The 15015-nt window shown below is 54.7% G+C and overlaps 2 protein-coding genes across 2 annotated transcripts in view; both read right to left on the bottom strand.

Moving 5' to 3' along the window:
* The window catches only part of Tfeb (transcription factor EB), a 44535-nt gene extending 38003 nt beyond the window's left edge, over nucleotides 1-6532 (bottom strand). The window contains exon 1 of the mRNA XM_005318706.5: nucleotides 6278-6532. The gene's annotated coding sequence lies outside the window, so the exon portion shown is untranslated. The remainder of the gene's footprint in view (nucleotides 1-6277) is intronic.
* A 1479-nt stretch (nucleotides 6533-8011) lies between these two features.
* Nucleotides 8012-14655, bottom strand: LOC101972822 (gastricsin). Its single transcript, XM_005318705.3, has 9 exons — nucleotides 14547-14655; nucleotides 13330-13480; nucleotides 12875-12992; nucleotides 11885-12003; nucleotides 11336-11535; nucleotides 10233-10355; nucleotides 9565-9712; nucleotides 8939-9037; nucleotides 8012-8297 (listed from the first exon to the last, which is right to left on the bottom strand). The coding sequence occupies exons 1-9, from the start codon at nucleotides 14609-14611 to the stop codon at nucleotides 8145-8147; spliced, it is 1176 nt and encodes a 391-aa protein (XP_005318762.2). The 5' UTR covers nucleotides 14612-14655; the 3' UTR covers nucleotides 8012-8144.
* Between the last annotated feature and the right edge of the window lie 360 nt (nucleotides 14656-15015).

Genomic DNA, 15015 nt, shown 5'->3' with positions numbered 1-15015 from the left:
TTCTTAAGCACTGTCTTAAAAAAAAAATGGGACCAAGAACCATGTAAGTGAGTGGCGGTCAGTTTAATGGGATGTTGCAGTTTGGATATGGGTTGAGAGCTATCTAAGGGTTCATATGTTGATATTTAATCCTCATTCGGAGGTATGAAGAGGGTAGAAACTTAATCTGACTATTGTGCTGAGACAGGGGTACTAGGGAGGTGATTAGGATAAGATCATTAGGGGGGGGGCCCAGGATTGAATCCTGATGCTTTTATAAGAGGGAGAGAGTCCAGAAGGGACACACATATGCTCTGTGTCTCTTGCCATGTGATGCCCTGTACCACCTCAAGCAGGACTCTACCAGCAAGAAGTCTATCATCAGATGTGGCCTCTTGGCCTTTGACCAGAACTGTGAGCTAAATAAACACTTTTTCTTTATAAGCTCCCCAGCCTCTGGTATCTTGTTAGAGTAACATGAAACACATTAATACATGAGCACTGGGTGCAAAAGGTGGGTGGGGGGCGGAGGGACACTAAATGGTCTCAAAAATGGTCCCTTCCCTTCAGAATGGACACAGGACTCAATGGCCACTATAGCTCCCTGAGCAGTGGCAAGACAAAAGGCCCCAAAGGGAGTGGTTTTCTAAGTATGCTCTGGGGACAAGGAACTCTGGCATCACCTGAGAACTTGTCAGAAATTCCAATTCCAGACCTCCTGGACTAGCAGACCTGCTGAAAGGGACACCCTGGGGTGGGGACAGCAAACTGGGATTTAACATTCCTCTAGGGATTTTGATGCACTCATATGTGAAAATCACTGCCTAGAGAAATGGCATCAGAATCATTTGGGACTTTTTAAAATAGTGATGCCTAGGCTCCTCCCCCTGAGGTTCAGATGCAGAAGTGTTTTCTAAGGGCTCCCAGGTGACCATAACATACGGCCAGGCTGCAGTAGGATGGAAAGGTGTGTCCTGATGGAGAGAAAGATTTGGTTAGTGGGAGGGGCAGGGGCAGGTGTGCAGAAGGCACCTGCATCAACAGGGCTGGGAGAAGGGAGTGCAGACCTGGGTTTCTAGACAGAGTCACCTGGAATTCCTGGAGAGCTCTCTACAGCATCATATCTAACTCTGGGACCTCCACTGTCTGCGTAAGGCTCAACAAAGTGGCCTGTCCCCAAGAGGCCTGGGATGACCAAACCTCATTTCCTCTCCTCGTTATGCTCACACTTATGAGCCGGGACAGAAAGTTGCTGATGACTCTGTCTGTTGCTTCTGCCCCTATCTGCTGCCCTTGGATCTCACCCGCTGCCCGTCACCCCACAGCAAAGCATTTCCTGTGGGCACCATAAGTCCCAGAGCCTCCCCTATCACTGGGATTTTATCTTTGCCCTCAGTGTCATCATAGCTAAAGAGATGGAGGAGGGGGAGGCACCAGGAGGACAGGGGAGAGTCACACCTAGGAGGGGATAGTAAGCAGCCAGGCCAGATGCTCCCCAAGGAAGCCTGAAGGGCAGTGCAAGGGTGGCAGAGATGTTGCAGGCAATGCCAAGTCTCCTACCATCTGATTAAATGAAACTGGGCTGGGGTGGTGCACAGGGAGTGGTGGGAACTGTAGCCACTGGGCCTGCAAATTTCCATGGACAACATTCACATATAAGAGCATTAGACACGCAGGGAGAGCTGATTGAACCCACAGGCCATTATTCCCTCCCCGAAGCTCTCTATGCCTCTATTTCCTCACTTGAAAATCAAAAATGAAGAAATAAATGATTTATAAGAGTTAATCATAGCCAGGCATAGTGGCACACACCTGTAATCCCAGAGACTGCAGAGGCTGAGGCAGGAGGATAGACAATTCAAGGCCAGCCTCAGCAATTTAATGAGATTCTCAGCAACTGAGTAAGACCCTATATCAAAATAAAAAATGAAATGGCCTGGGGCTGTAGCTCAGTGGTAAAATGCCTCTGGGGTCAACACCCGCCCCCCCCCCCCAAAAAAAAGAGTGACTAAATATTACTCTAAGTACTAAATGTGCTTGATGCATCAAAATATATCTTTCAGCACAATTAGGTTGGAGCTACTATAATCTTCATTTTTTAGGTATAGAAACTGAGGCACAGTGGGGCTAAGCAGCTTGCCAAGGGTCACACAGAGATAAGTAGCAGAGCTGGGATTCCAAGCTGGGCCCCAGAGCCCAGAGTGTGAACACTTTCATGTGACTAGGTTACACTTGGCCCAGGTGGCTATAGTTATGTCCCCAAAATACCTCCTGACTGCCTCACCAGGGCAATCTTTCACTAAATTTCAATCCAATAGACTCTAGCAGCCTCCCAAACAACCCTATATTCCTGCATTTCTGAACCCTGGTGCCTGGGCAGATTCTGTAGTGTTCACATTGGCGGGAACCCCACAGATGATCTGGGTTCCCAGGCATGGAAACTGAGGCTGAGCAGAGCAGAATCTGCCCCAGCCACAGAGCCAGTCAGAGGGAGCTACAGTCCCTGACTCCTAACCCAGTGCCCTTATGACTTTTGCTGCTATCCTATTCTCCTCCAAAGGTCCCACAGCCTTTCCTCCACATCTGATTAAGCAAGAAAGTTCTGAGGGCGTCACTGTAGGTTAATGGGCATGAAGTCCACAGCACAAAGCTGGGTACCCAGAAGGGTCAATATGGGATGCTGCCCTCCCTTCTTGGGTCATCTGAGGTTTCCAAAGAGGCCCAGAGAGCTTGGTCTGAACCATCTTCTCGCCTGGCCTGGCAGGACAGATCTCATCAGGCTCCTTCGGTCATCTGTGTCAGTAGCTCAGAAGAGAAGTGGGGAGACAGATGTGGTTCTAGGAAAATGTATCCTGGACGGGGAAAAAGAAGGTCCTCAAACCATCATGACAAAACCTTTAAAGAAAGCACTCCTGGCGGGGCTGGGGTTGTGGCTCAGTGGTAGAGCGCTTGCCTTGCCCACGTGAGGCACTGAGTTCAACCCTCAGCACCACACAAAAATAAATAAAGGTACGGAGCTCATCTACAACTAAAAAATAAAAAGAAAGAAAGCACTCCTGGGAAACCCTGAAGGTGATCTCCTTTAGGGATTTAGTGTCCCTTTGGAGTCAGTTAAACCTGGGTTAGAATCACAGTCCTGCTATGCCCAGGCTATTACAACTTTCAGTAACTTGCCTAACTTCTCTGAATGGGTATAATAAAAACAACAATTCCTATCTCATCTAAAGAGTTAACACACAATAAATGTTGGCAACTACTGTTAGTAACTAAATTTTATTATATTGCTCTAGCACAGCATAAAGACATGAATAGCCTCTTAATATGTTATAACTGTGTTATTGTTACACTCTCATACACAGGCATCTACACAATTCATCTACACAGAGGGAACTGAATACCCAGAATCTCATAACCACACACATACACATGCATCCATTATATAAACTCCACACAAACCTCCAGGGCAACAGCATGTACTCACCATGCACCTCACTCACTGCTCTGCCCTTAATCCTGGGAGGCGGGGCCTTTTTAGTCCCTTCTCTCAGATGAGGAGGTGCACAGTCTGTGCCTACAGGCTCTCTGCATTCTGAAATGTGGACACTTCTGGCAGCTCTGGGAACCTCAGCACTATCCTGAGCCTCCCTCCCCCCATCAGAAGAGGCCAACCCAATTTCCACTGTCATCTCCAGGGCAGCCCCAAGCTGGGCCCCAAGTGCTGACTTCCCTCCATCCCCAGGACAAAGGCCCAACCTGGCTTTAATACCAGCTTCAGTTGGGGAAACCCCTGCTGCCTGCAGAAATGGAGTTGACTTTGAAAAGGAAGAGACAGAAGCCTGGGGGTGGCTGGGCCACTCCCTGTGGGGGCAGGTGCTAAGTAACTCTATAAACTCTAGCTAATGATGCAATTACAGCCATAAACAGAGCCCCAGGAGGGATCAGGGCCAGAAGTCATACCCTCAAAGGGCAGCTGGGCCAGAAGGATAGGAGTCCCTTCCCACCTATTTCCCAACTTCCCAAAAAGAGGATGTAGGGGAGCCTCACTGGCAGTGGGCATGGGCATCAGGTACCTCCACCATCCCAGGACCCTAAATGGGATCCTGCCTGCCCTGGCCCACCCCCTGCCAATCTCTGATTATAAAAAGCCTTGCCCCCCCCTTGGATTCCGGGCTCAGCTGAGATGTTCCCTGCCCCATTCACTATACCCCTTCCCCTATACCTCTTCCAAGGAACCCAGAACTAAGAGATCTGGGTCTCCATTTGACTCCACCTAATAGATCTGAGTAAAAGGGAAAATAGCACTGCAGCTGTAACAGGTCTTGTAAACTGTAAGCAACAATTGACTCCTCTCCAGAAGAAGCAGAGCATGGAGTCACCCCAAATAGCCCTGCCCTTCATTATACCCTTTGGTTCACGGCTCTCCTATCTCCTCAGCCAGGAGGCAAGCAGAAAGGAGCCTAATGAGTTGTTATTTTCCCTAGGACTAGGGAAATTGAGGCATGGTAAAAACATACTCCAAGACTACCAGGCAGGGTTCCCAAGGCAGCTGGCCCTTCCCTTTCCACTGCCAATAACTATTGCTGTCTCTCCCCAGACTGGGCAGGACCTGGGGGCTGTTTCCCAAGCGGGGTACTGAGCCTGTCTCAGAGGGAATAGGCCAAGGAGACAGGCCTATGCCTTGGATCCCAGTGCATCCTATACCTAGCCACCCTAGCGGAAACCAGAGACCAGCCTCCAACTCACCCCAACTGCCTAAGAGTGCCAGATTCAGGCCAGCAGAATCTGGCGAGGGCGGGTGCGGGGGCTTGAGGCCAAGTCCCTGAGACCTTTTTTCCCTTCCTTGCAAGATCAAGCACTCCCTCACTCAGTGTTGGGAGTGGGTGCGGTGGTAATTAACCGACAATTCCCCAAAGAGCGAGCGCTAAGCAAAAAAGAAAAGAAAAAGAAAAAGAAATCTGCGATCAAATTTAGTCCCGAAACTGTTGGCGCTGAACGGTCCCCAAGAACAGACTAGCGAGAGGACGACGGCTGGAACTGATAGGGGTTCGGGAAAGGACGAGGCGGTGAGCAGCAAAGGAGAATGGAAGGCGGGGGCCTGCGCAGAGCAGGCACTGGCTCAGACGAGCCCCGCCCGGGCGCCCTCCCTTCCTCCCCAGAGCGCGGGGCCGGGGTGCGCCAGGCGGCTGCGGCGCGAACCTGCTCGCGCAGCCCGGAGCAGCTCGGGGCAGCCGTGCGTGAAGCCAGAACCCGCTCCGGGAGGGGGTGAGGGGCGGGTACCAAGGTGGCATCTATCCGCTCCGTTCGCGGAGGCAAGCGCACGCACTGGGTGGAAGAGCTGATCGGGGTACTGGAAGGGGGAGAAGGGAGAGTTGACCCGAGGGGCGGGGTAGCTTGGGGTGGGCGGCGCGGACTCTGGGGTACGGGGAAGGGGGCGTGCTTTCCGGGATTCTGGACCCAGAAGCGGCCGGGGTAGCGGGGCGGGGGCGGGGGCAGGGGTGGGGGGCGGTGCTCAGGAAGGCGGGCGGGCAGCTGGGAGCTCCGAGGGAAGCAGAAAGTGCCGTGCGCGGTGGGTACCCTCTGGAGTTGGGGTTCCCTCAGGTAGTGGTAAAAAAATGCAAGGGGAGAAAAGGACTGCCCAGAGACATCAGGGGACTGGGTCTGGGAGGCTTCGAGACTAAGGGGGAGGAAGGGACGGAAAGGGAAGGAGAGATGGTACTTCCACCCGCCCCCCCAGCAGCAGCCCAGCCCCCGGGGCGTGGCGCTACTCCGACCCTCCCACTCCCCCGGACCATCCAGGCTGGGCCCGGCCGAGCCAGACTCGGCCCCCGCACACCTCCCCTACCTCCGACCACCTCCCCCGCATCACCCGCCCTAGCCAGGCCGGGCGGGGGGGTGAGCGCAGCGCCCAGGCGTCCCTCAAACTTCTTGCAAGTTCACTCCCACGCCTCCCGCCCCTTCGACTCCCTACTCTCGGGCCAGGAAGGCCCATGCCCGCCCTGGCCCCTCCCGCCCGGTTACATAAGGTCGCGGAGCAGCCGCCCCCGGCCCGGGCCTGAAGGGAAGGGCTGAAGGGGCTCCTCGGCTCAGTGGGCAGCGTCGTCGCTCCGGCCACACGCCGAACACCCGGGGCTGGGCGAACTGCCGGGCGGGGTGGCGAGACTACTAGGTCCCGCTCCACTCTCCAGCACGCACCCCCCCCCCCCGCACCTGTCTCCTGGACCCGCGGGATGGGGGCTGAAGAACCGGGGGAGGAGATCCCGCGCACTCCACGCGCCCCCTGCCCCCTGGCCCTGCTCACCTCGCTCTGAAGGTCAATCTGTCCGCCGCCTGCGATTCCGGCAACTTGTCCCAAGTTGGGGTGTCCGGCCTGAGAGCTGCGCTCGCCGCCTGGTCCCGGACTTCTTGAGCAAAGCGCCACCAAGGAGGCCCGCCCAGCCCTCCCTTCCCGCCGCCGTCGGCGCCGCAGCCGCTCCCTGCGTCCCACCCGCGTCCGCCGCCTCCGCTGTCACCGAGCCCCGCGCCCGGCGCCCGGGCTCCGGCTGTCACTCCGCGCCCACTTCCCGCCGCGCCCGGCAGAGGGCAGCACCCGCCCTGCGGCCCGCCCCGCCCCACCCCCTGCGGTCCGGCGGCGTCGCCCGCTAGGAAGCGTCGTCCCCGCTGCAGCCCCGCTAGGCATGTCGGGATTTGAAGTCCCGCAGAGCGGAACTTCGGAACTTGGAACTTTTGTTCCTCTTCTACACTTTCACCAGTTTTCTTTCAACACTCAGTAGGTGATGTCCCGAACCATACCCCACTGCATTACATCCTGTGGGTTTCTGATCACCAAAGAGGGGCTACAGCAGGTTCTCCACGGAACTAGGAGGGATAGGGTCGCGGTTGGTGTATCCTTGCTCAGAAACTCCTCGGAGGCAAACCGCTCCTGGTTTGGAGTGGGTTGCAGGAACTGGATCTTGCCCCCTTATTCCAATCTCTAAGTATAAGAGGTGAGTCTGGGATCAACATGCTGAAATATGAGTAGAACGGATCCCACAAGTTCCGGCCAGGAATGCCCTCACTTACACTCCGTCACTAGCCAGTTCTTGCTGGTAAAAAAAAAAAAAAAAAAAAAAAAAAAAAATTGTGACCTTCTGTCACGTTTATCACCTTCCTCTTTAGGAAATTGAGGATGTTAAGCCATCATTTTTATTTGATTCCTTCTTTCTCCTCCACCTCCCTTCCCCCCACGTCTCTCCCTACTCTTCTTGCTCTTCCCACCCTGCCCCGCCCCTCCTTCTTACACCCTGTTACCCCAGTTTCTGGGGTTTTGCTAGGAAGCACCTGAGGATGACAGAAATGAGCCCAGAAGGACAAACCTCTTCCTGAGTTGGTTGAGCAAGTGGGCTTGATTTCCATGTAACTCAAGGAACTATCCACCTTCTTGGTGGGTAAGGGACAGCCCTCCTCCAAATAAAAGTCCTGGTACAGAGGAGTCCAGGTAATGTTCAGTCAGACTAACTCAGTTCCCAGCCTACAGATACACTTGAAGAAATAGTATATAGCTCAACTTCCTCCCTCAAGGACACCATTAAGGTTGCAAGTTCACATAAGTGTCCAGAATCTTCAGAAAATTCTGGCCAAGTTTGATTAAGAGCTGAAAGGACAGACATCTAGATCTGGGAATTGTGTCCCCCACTTCACACTGCCAGTGGACATGCATGTGGGTCCTGATTCAGTGGTAGCTGTGGGAGTGGTACAGTGGACCACCAGGGCATCTCAGGTTGTTAGAGTAGGGACCCTTACCCGTCACCTATGCTCCATTACCACTGCTCCCCCTCTAGAGGAAAGCTGTGAAGACACTCCAATCTCTGAGGAAGACAGAGTCCATCTCCATGCCTTAGCTCAGGACCCATTTCACTTACAATCTCAATGACCCACCAAGGAACATCATGGCCCCAATATCTATCAGGGTGAGACCTGTCCTGATTCCCACTCTGCCATTCCCTGAGACCCAGGACTACTTACAAGAAACAAGAAAACTCCAAAAACAACAGGCTGACAATATGGGATACTGTTTATTATTAGGGAAGGTCCACTAAGAATGGCACATTGCAGAGAGGAAGGACAGAGGGCCCCAGGCAAGGTGGGGCCAGGAGGAGGACGGGAGCCCAGGTGTCCAGGAGGAACGTCTAGGCGGCAGTGGCAAAGCCCACCCTGTTGTTGGCCATGTCAAAGACGGAATAGTAGGACCTGAGGAAGACGTCCCCAAGAATCCAAAAGGGCTGGCCATTTCCTGAGGACACGTAGGTGGCTTCCAGTCCAACTGAGCAGTAGCCATTCTCCTGCTCAACAGAGAAAGGCAGCACTCATTCATTCGGTCACACATGGTCTGGCCACTGCTAGCCTGAGCCCTGGTCAATGAGCAGGGCAAGGACTGGCCCCGAAGGCTCATACACAAGGTGGTGTTTCACAAGAGGGGCTGGTAGGAGGGATTTTCCCAGTGGTAAACACAGGTTGTAGTGGCCTCTGCAGGGTCACCTATTTCCATGCTGGGTATCTTTTCTTGCTAAAGCTCCCTTATGTTCCTCATTGGCAAAAGCAGAATGGTGGTTCAGCTTAGAGTAAAGCTAGCTTGCATTCAGACTTTGCCTTCACCCTCATCATCTGTGCAGCTGGATCAGCTATTGAACCTCTCTGAACCTCCAGGTTTTCATTTGTAAAATAGAATGAGAATCTCCCCATCAAATACTGTAACAATTCCCTTTACCTAAAGGGAAGCCTAGGCACCGGGGTTCACCACGAGCTATCCCTAGAGAGAGCCCCTCTCCACTGGTTAAGAGACTGATTGATCATGGGTGACACTCTTCTGGTGGGGATAATCCCAGGTGACATGAGTTGGGAAATGGCACAGGGCCAGATGGAGCTTTTCTGGATGCACCTGTTCCTCCACCCCAGTGGCTCAGCCCCAGGGACCAGGACTTACATTGAGGATGTAGGCAGAGGGCGGCAGAGGGAACTGCACCCCATTGATGATGAAGGTGAAGGTGGGCAGGTTCTGGACGTCATTACAGTTCACGAAAAACTGCAGAGAAACAGGTTCTTCCAGGTCCCCTCATTCCCCACCCCAGAGCACCTGCTAAGCCTCCCGGATGCCCAAGACCTCTTTTTGGAGCAGAGGGCACAGTTCAGGACAAATGCTATGTAGGTACTGCGTGGGTGTCACGTGCACTGCTAGAGTGGATGACATCTGGAGAGACCTGAGAATGTCCCACACCCAAAGACTCTCCTCCTGCCTGAATGGCCCCTCTGAGAGGTTGAATCGATGCCCTTTCCCTAAAGGTGTCCTTTGAAACCACACAGCCATGTGCAAAAAGTGGACCAGGGCTCCCTCCCCTAGTGGGGAGGGCTAATTAGGTGACCATTTCATTTGCCAGGACACACAGGAGCAAGGGGGCATAGCTGTGTGGAGGAGAGGGAGGTGTGGATTGAGAGTTGTCCCTTGTGACTCACTTGCTTGGCCCCAAGTTTCACTCACAGGGACCCACGTTGCACAAACAACAAACACTGAGCTGACCTCTCCTGGCCAGGGCACATCCATGCCACACCCACCTGTCCATACTCATCCTCCTGGGCTCCTATAGCTTGCAGAAGGGAGCTCAGGTACTGCTGGGGCACGGTGAGCAGAGAGGTTCCTGTGTCCACCATGGCCTGGCAGCCCTGGGAGCACCAGCCAGAAGCCTCTTCCCCAACATAGAACCTGGGTGGCAAGAAGAGGGCAGCCTCAGCCCGACCAGGTCAGGGCAGCCAGGGGAGACCTTCCCGGCACAGGGGAGCAGGCACACAATTAAGATGAGCACCCCCAAGGGCCAATGCAGCTTGTTCCCTTCCTCACATTCCCTCTGAGTCTGTGCAGGGTCACCTGAAGTTTCCAGGGATATATTTTAAAAACTTCAAGGAAGTTTGGAGAATCATTGAAAACCAGGGTTGTTGTGTTTGTTGTAAGGACAAGGAAAAAATTAGTTGTTCCACACACCTCAGGTTCTAATCTGTTCTAATCCCCTCCAGTACTTGGGATTCCACATGTGCCCCCTCCTACCCCTTTCTCCAGACCCAGGGTTGATGCCCCTGTGGAGGACAGCTGAGGCTCTGGGGAGGACAGGCCACAGGAGTCCTTGGTGCCCCCACATCAGTGGAACCTGGATGTGCATGTGTCACCGGTGTCCAGAAGCCAGCTCCAAGGAAGGTGCATCCCAAAGGGACCCCCACCCCAGACTCACTCCTGGATGCCGATCTGCCAGTAGAGCTCCCGGGTGACAGGAGCCCAGAAGATCTGCCCTGTGTACAGGCTCTCATCCACACCTCCAAAGATGACCGCTCCTCCGTCCTCAGATCCCTCTTGGCTGCGGGACACACAGGGAAGGGGAAGTGAATGAGAGGTTAAGGAAGGGGACGCACACATTGAGAAGTCACCTTCACAGGGAAAGAGCATCTTCCCAGGATTCACATGGGGGTGTCCTGAGGACAAGGCCATGTGTTCCCACAGCTCCCTGAATGGTACTTCCCCAAAAGCATGCTACAGAGCACCCACATTGTGCTGCCTTCTGCCTCTGAATTCATGCCATTGCTGGACCCTGTCACCAGGAGCCCTACTGAAACCCAAGCTTTTTCTTTTCTGCTACAAATAGATAAGGGAAGGCTTTGGTGGAGGGCAGGGAAACACAGGCCATGTTTCTTTCAGAAGATTCCCCTGAGTGGTAGCAGAGTGTGTGTGGGGGCACCGGGGGTTACAGGTAGAAGTATAAACAGGCCAAAGGAGTCCCCAGAGTTAGTGACAGGTCAATGTGTTGAAAGCAGGATAAGGAGACCAAGTCACAGCAAGAAGATGGAACTGACTCTGGACGGTAGAGAGGAAGAAAGCTGGACAGCAAGAGAGAAAAGCCAGGCCCAGGCCCCTCCTGACCTGGCCTGCTGTGGGGGCTGGGGGACAGTGGGTAAGGAGTCAGTCGAGGGCCTAGACCAGGAGACTCCAAGACCTAGAAGGACCCCTGCAGGAGGTGAGGCAGCAGGTCACTGGACAGAGAGGCCTCAGGGAGAAGCACAGGCGAGGCAGGGGGCTCTCGGGCCCAGAGCAGCAGGCAGGCCCAAGACATGGGGAAATAGAGCAGCGACACCCAGGAGAAGTTGAGATTGAAGAAGGAGAGACAATCCTGTGTCCTGAGAGTAGACTGGGGCAGGGGCAGGGGAGCAGGAGAGTCAGAGCCCAGGAGCTGAGGCTCTGAACAAGTGTGGCCCAGCCACCCCCTGCTGGGAGGTCTCCACACCCCAAGGGATCAGGGCTTAGTACAGGAGAGGACTTAGAATCCCCAGGGCAGTCTCTCACTTGCTGAGGTAGACGCTGAACATGGGGCTGGACAGGGCGTCCACCTGCAGCATGCCCTGCAGGGCTGTGGTGGCACCTCCCGAGGACAGGGCAGGGTAGGCCAGGCCCATGATGCCATCGAACTGCATATACACAAAAAAGGTACCCGGCTCTTGCTCACTCAGGCCAAACTCCTGGTTGGGGACCTGGATGCTCTGGACCTGTGGGGGGAAGACACATTGGAGGGGAGGTGACACTTCTGACTGCATCTATGTCCTCCTGCCCCATGCCACCAGAGACCTTCCATGGTCTTCCTTCCTCCTTCCTCCTTGGCCCATCTGCCCACTTCTCCACAGGCATCCCAACTGTCACTTATCTTCCAAGGGCCTCCTCCACTGTAGCCTCCCATCCCCACACCTCTGCCCCCCAGTTCTAAGCTCCTGAAAAAAGGCACCATGCCTGACTGGTCACTCTGGTGCCCCATCCCTGGACAGGAAAGAACAAGGACATCTAGGTCCCCACCCTCTCACACCCCCCATCCAGGGTGGGGGTGTCAGCTGGAGCACTCACAGTCAGGGTGTCATAGCCGAAGAAGCCAGTGAGGCTGCCGGTACCATACTGCAGGGAGAAGGTCTGCCCGTTGGTGGAGAAGGTGGAGGACTTGCTGGGGTTGAAGCGAGGGTGTGTGGCTGCAGGAGGGAGGCATGGAGGCCAGGGGTGAGCAGAGGGCTTAGGCCCTCAGCCTAAGCTCTCAGCCTGAGGCTTCAGCACCCCCACCTGGTCACCAAGGAGGGACTGACAGCTTTGGCCCCAGGATCCTCTTAGTTGGAAGGCATTGGCCTGAAAACCTGTGTTTCACAGGTAATTGGATACCTGGATGATGACCACCCTGAAAGCAGGTGCCCTAGACTCCACCTCTATCTCTGCCCCAATAAAAACTGGCACAAAGCCTGGTGGGAAATGCTCATCCAGTAAGCAGTGGGAGGGAGGCCTGGAGAGAAATCCACTCACCCCAACCCTGATTCACACAGGAGTTGGGCATTGTCGGATGTGGAGGTTCATGGGGTGTGCTCACGATGGACAGAGATGTCCACACTGTAGCCCCAAGATTTTGGAAGGAATTAGGGCAGCCTTAAAACGGAAGATCCTCTGTTTCCCTGAATGACTCCAGGGTAGGGACCACATCCAGCATAGTTGTGGTCAGTCCCTGGAGACGCTCAGGGAGAAGCTAGTGGATAGCAGAGTGGAGGGCGAGGCACTGAGTGGACAGCGTCCTGAGGGGAGGAGCAGCACTGCCCGGTGAGCAGGAGAGGGTGGAGCGGAATGAACTGGATGGGGTGAGGTGGACGGCAGAGATGAAGGGGTCCATCCTGACACAAGGCAAGGCAAGGGGCCACCCTGGAGCAGGGCCAGCCTCCTCCCTCTGGCTTCTTGATGCCCTGAGACCCTAAACAAGTCCCTGGTCCTCCCCAGGAGTGAGCACCCTTCCCTGCCTGCATCCCTGGACATGCCAGTGCCTGGCCCTGCCCAGGGGCCCTCCCTGCCCAGCCCAGCACTCACTGCAGGCCTGGCTCTGGCAGTAGACCGAGGGCACCCACAGGTTGGAGGAGCCAGTGTCAAACAGGACCAGGAAGTTCTGGGGTGGAGTTCCGATGCTGATCTCACCAAAGTAGGCAGCCTGGGGAGCCATGGGGACGGCTGTGAGCATTAGGGGGACCCAGGGGCCAGGCTTCTCCATGGGAGAGCAGGAAGGACAGCTCTGCCCTACAGGACCACCAGAAGGGTCCCAGACACACAGGCCTCCGTCCCAGCCTGCCCAGGGCAGCCACGTGGTCTCTGTGCCAGGTCAGCTGCCAGGTCAGCTGGGGCCCTCCCCATGCTCAGCCCAATGGGCCACTCACTGCAGGGTGGCCCAGGCTGGCAGGACTGGGAGAAGGGAGCAGCCTCAGGGTGGGAGCCCATGGAGTCCCCAGCTTTGGCAGCAGGGACAGGGACACCTAGAGACTAGGACTCACATCCATGTAGCTCATGGGCTCATAGAGCACGCTGAAGTCGCTGAAGCGGTACTTCTGAGCGGGGTCGTACTTGTGGGTCCTCAGGAAGTCCCCCAGCAAGCCCTTTTCCCTCATGGTCTGACGCATAGTCTTCATTTTCCTCAGGGGGACCCTAGGGGAGGCTGGGTGTCAGGGCAGGGCCCCCCTCCTTCCTCTACCTTCTCATTTCTTCTCTCCCTGATGTTCTCCCTCGCCTCCTTCCCTCTTCCTCTTCTTTCTTTCCTTCTCCACTTCTTTCAACCTCACTCAGCACTTCTCCAAGACTCAGGAAACAATGAACTTCCCTCATGCCTGCCCTCAGCCCCTCTCAGGGGTCCTGCTCCTACTCTGGCCTCTGCTCTCAGAGACCCTGAAAATACTTCTCATGAAGGGGAGAGGGACTTGGGACGCTGGGACTTTACACCTTCCAGAGGATGTCTGCTGATATTTGTTCTTTTGTTGTTTAAGGGTCAGGCCTGGGATGTGACTCAGTGGGAGAACATTTGCTGAGCATGTGCCTGACCTGGGTGCAGTCACCAGCAACATGAAAACGTAGAAATAAAATAGATCTCAGAAATAGCAAAACTCACACCAAGGGGCGTCCCTTCCTGTGGTGTACTCTGATACCTGGTACTGCCTATGAGATACACCATGGAGTAGGGGAGCAGCAATAATCCCCTAATATGTTTAGTCTGAAGCTGATTGAATGTGTGGCTATAACTGCACACAGGAAAGGCCCGCTGCACTCTTCCCAGGTGGCACAGCAGGCAGGGTGGCAGGCAGGCAGCCCTATGGTCTTCTGAACCAGATCACCTGCTCTATCCTGAATTTTCAACACCTCATGTTATAGTGATTTACAGGAATTAGTGTTTTTGCTAAAATAACTTTGGCTTCTTCCAACCAATTTGGGGTCTCAGGAAATTTTTGGAGAGATTATCTATCTCCTCTAGAAAGGACTGATATTTTTCTGTAGGAAGAAACCACACCCTTCTTGTAAAGGCCGGCGTGGGCATAGTCACCCTACTCTCTGCTTCAGGACCATCTTCTCCCCACAGTCTGGGAGGCTCCAGCAGGGGCAGCCTTCCCTGGCCCAACAGGGAATCCCGCTCAGACCCAGCTGCTGCCCCCTGACTAGCTGCTCCTTTCAGGGCTGCATGCTTCCTGAGGTTCCCTGCACCCACAGCCAGGCCCACACTCACTTGACAAGTGTAGTCGATGCCTCCAAGGCCAGGAGGCAGACCAAGGCCACCACCATCCACTTCATGATGCCGATTCCCAGCTGGGCACAGAGCAAGCGCCACTCTGAGATCCACAGTCGCACTGGAGTGAAGACTTCAGCACTCCCTCTTTATACCATCTGGATGTGGTCGAGTCCCTCCCTCCGTGCCCTAGGCAAGCATGACCCTAAACAGGGTGTCCCCTGCACACCAGGTTGCCATTGTTTCTCTGTTTTTCCCCTGGACCATGGCCACAGCTGACTTTTCAACTTGTTGACTTTTGAATCCAACAGCAGAGGCCAGGAGGTACGGGCGATAAGACAGAACAAAGTAGCCATAAGATGGAGGGGCAGAGCTGCTCCTCCTCCAGGATCCAGTGGTTTGTGTGTGAATTTTGGGGTGAGATCTACGAGGCAGAGACAGAGAGAGGGGCATAGGAACTTAGGCAAGT

The sequence above is a fragment of the Ictidomys tridecemlineatus genome, chromosome 8 (assembly GCF_052094955.1).
Source record: "Ictidomys tridecemlineatus isolate mIctTri1 chromosome 8, mIctTri1.hap1, whole genome shotgun sequence".
In the NCBI taxonomy this organism is placed as follows: domain Eukaryota; kingdom Metazoa; phylum Chordata; class Mammalia; order Rodentia; family Sciuridae; genus Ictidomys; species Ictidomys tridecemlineatus.
This window is presented reverse-complemented; position numbering and strand designations above follow the sequence as displayed.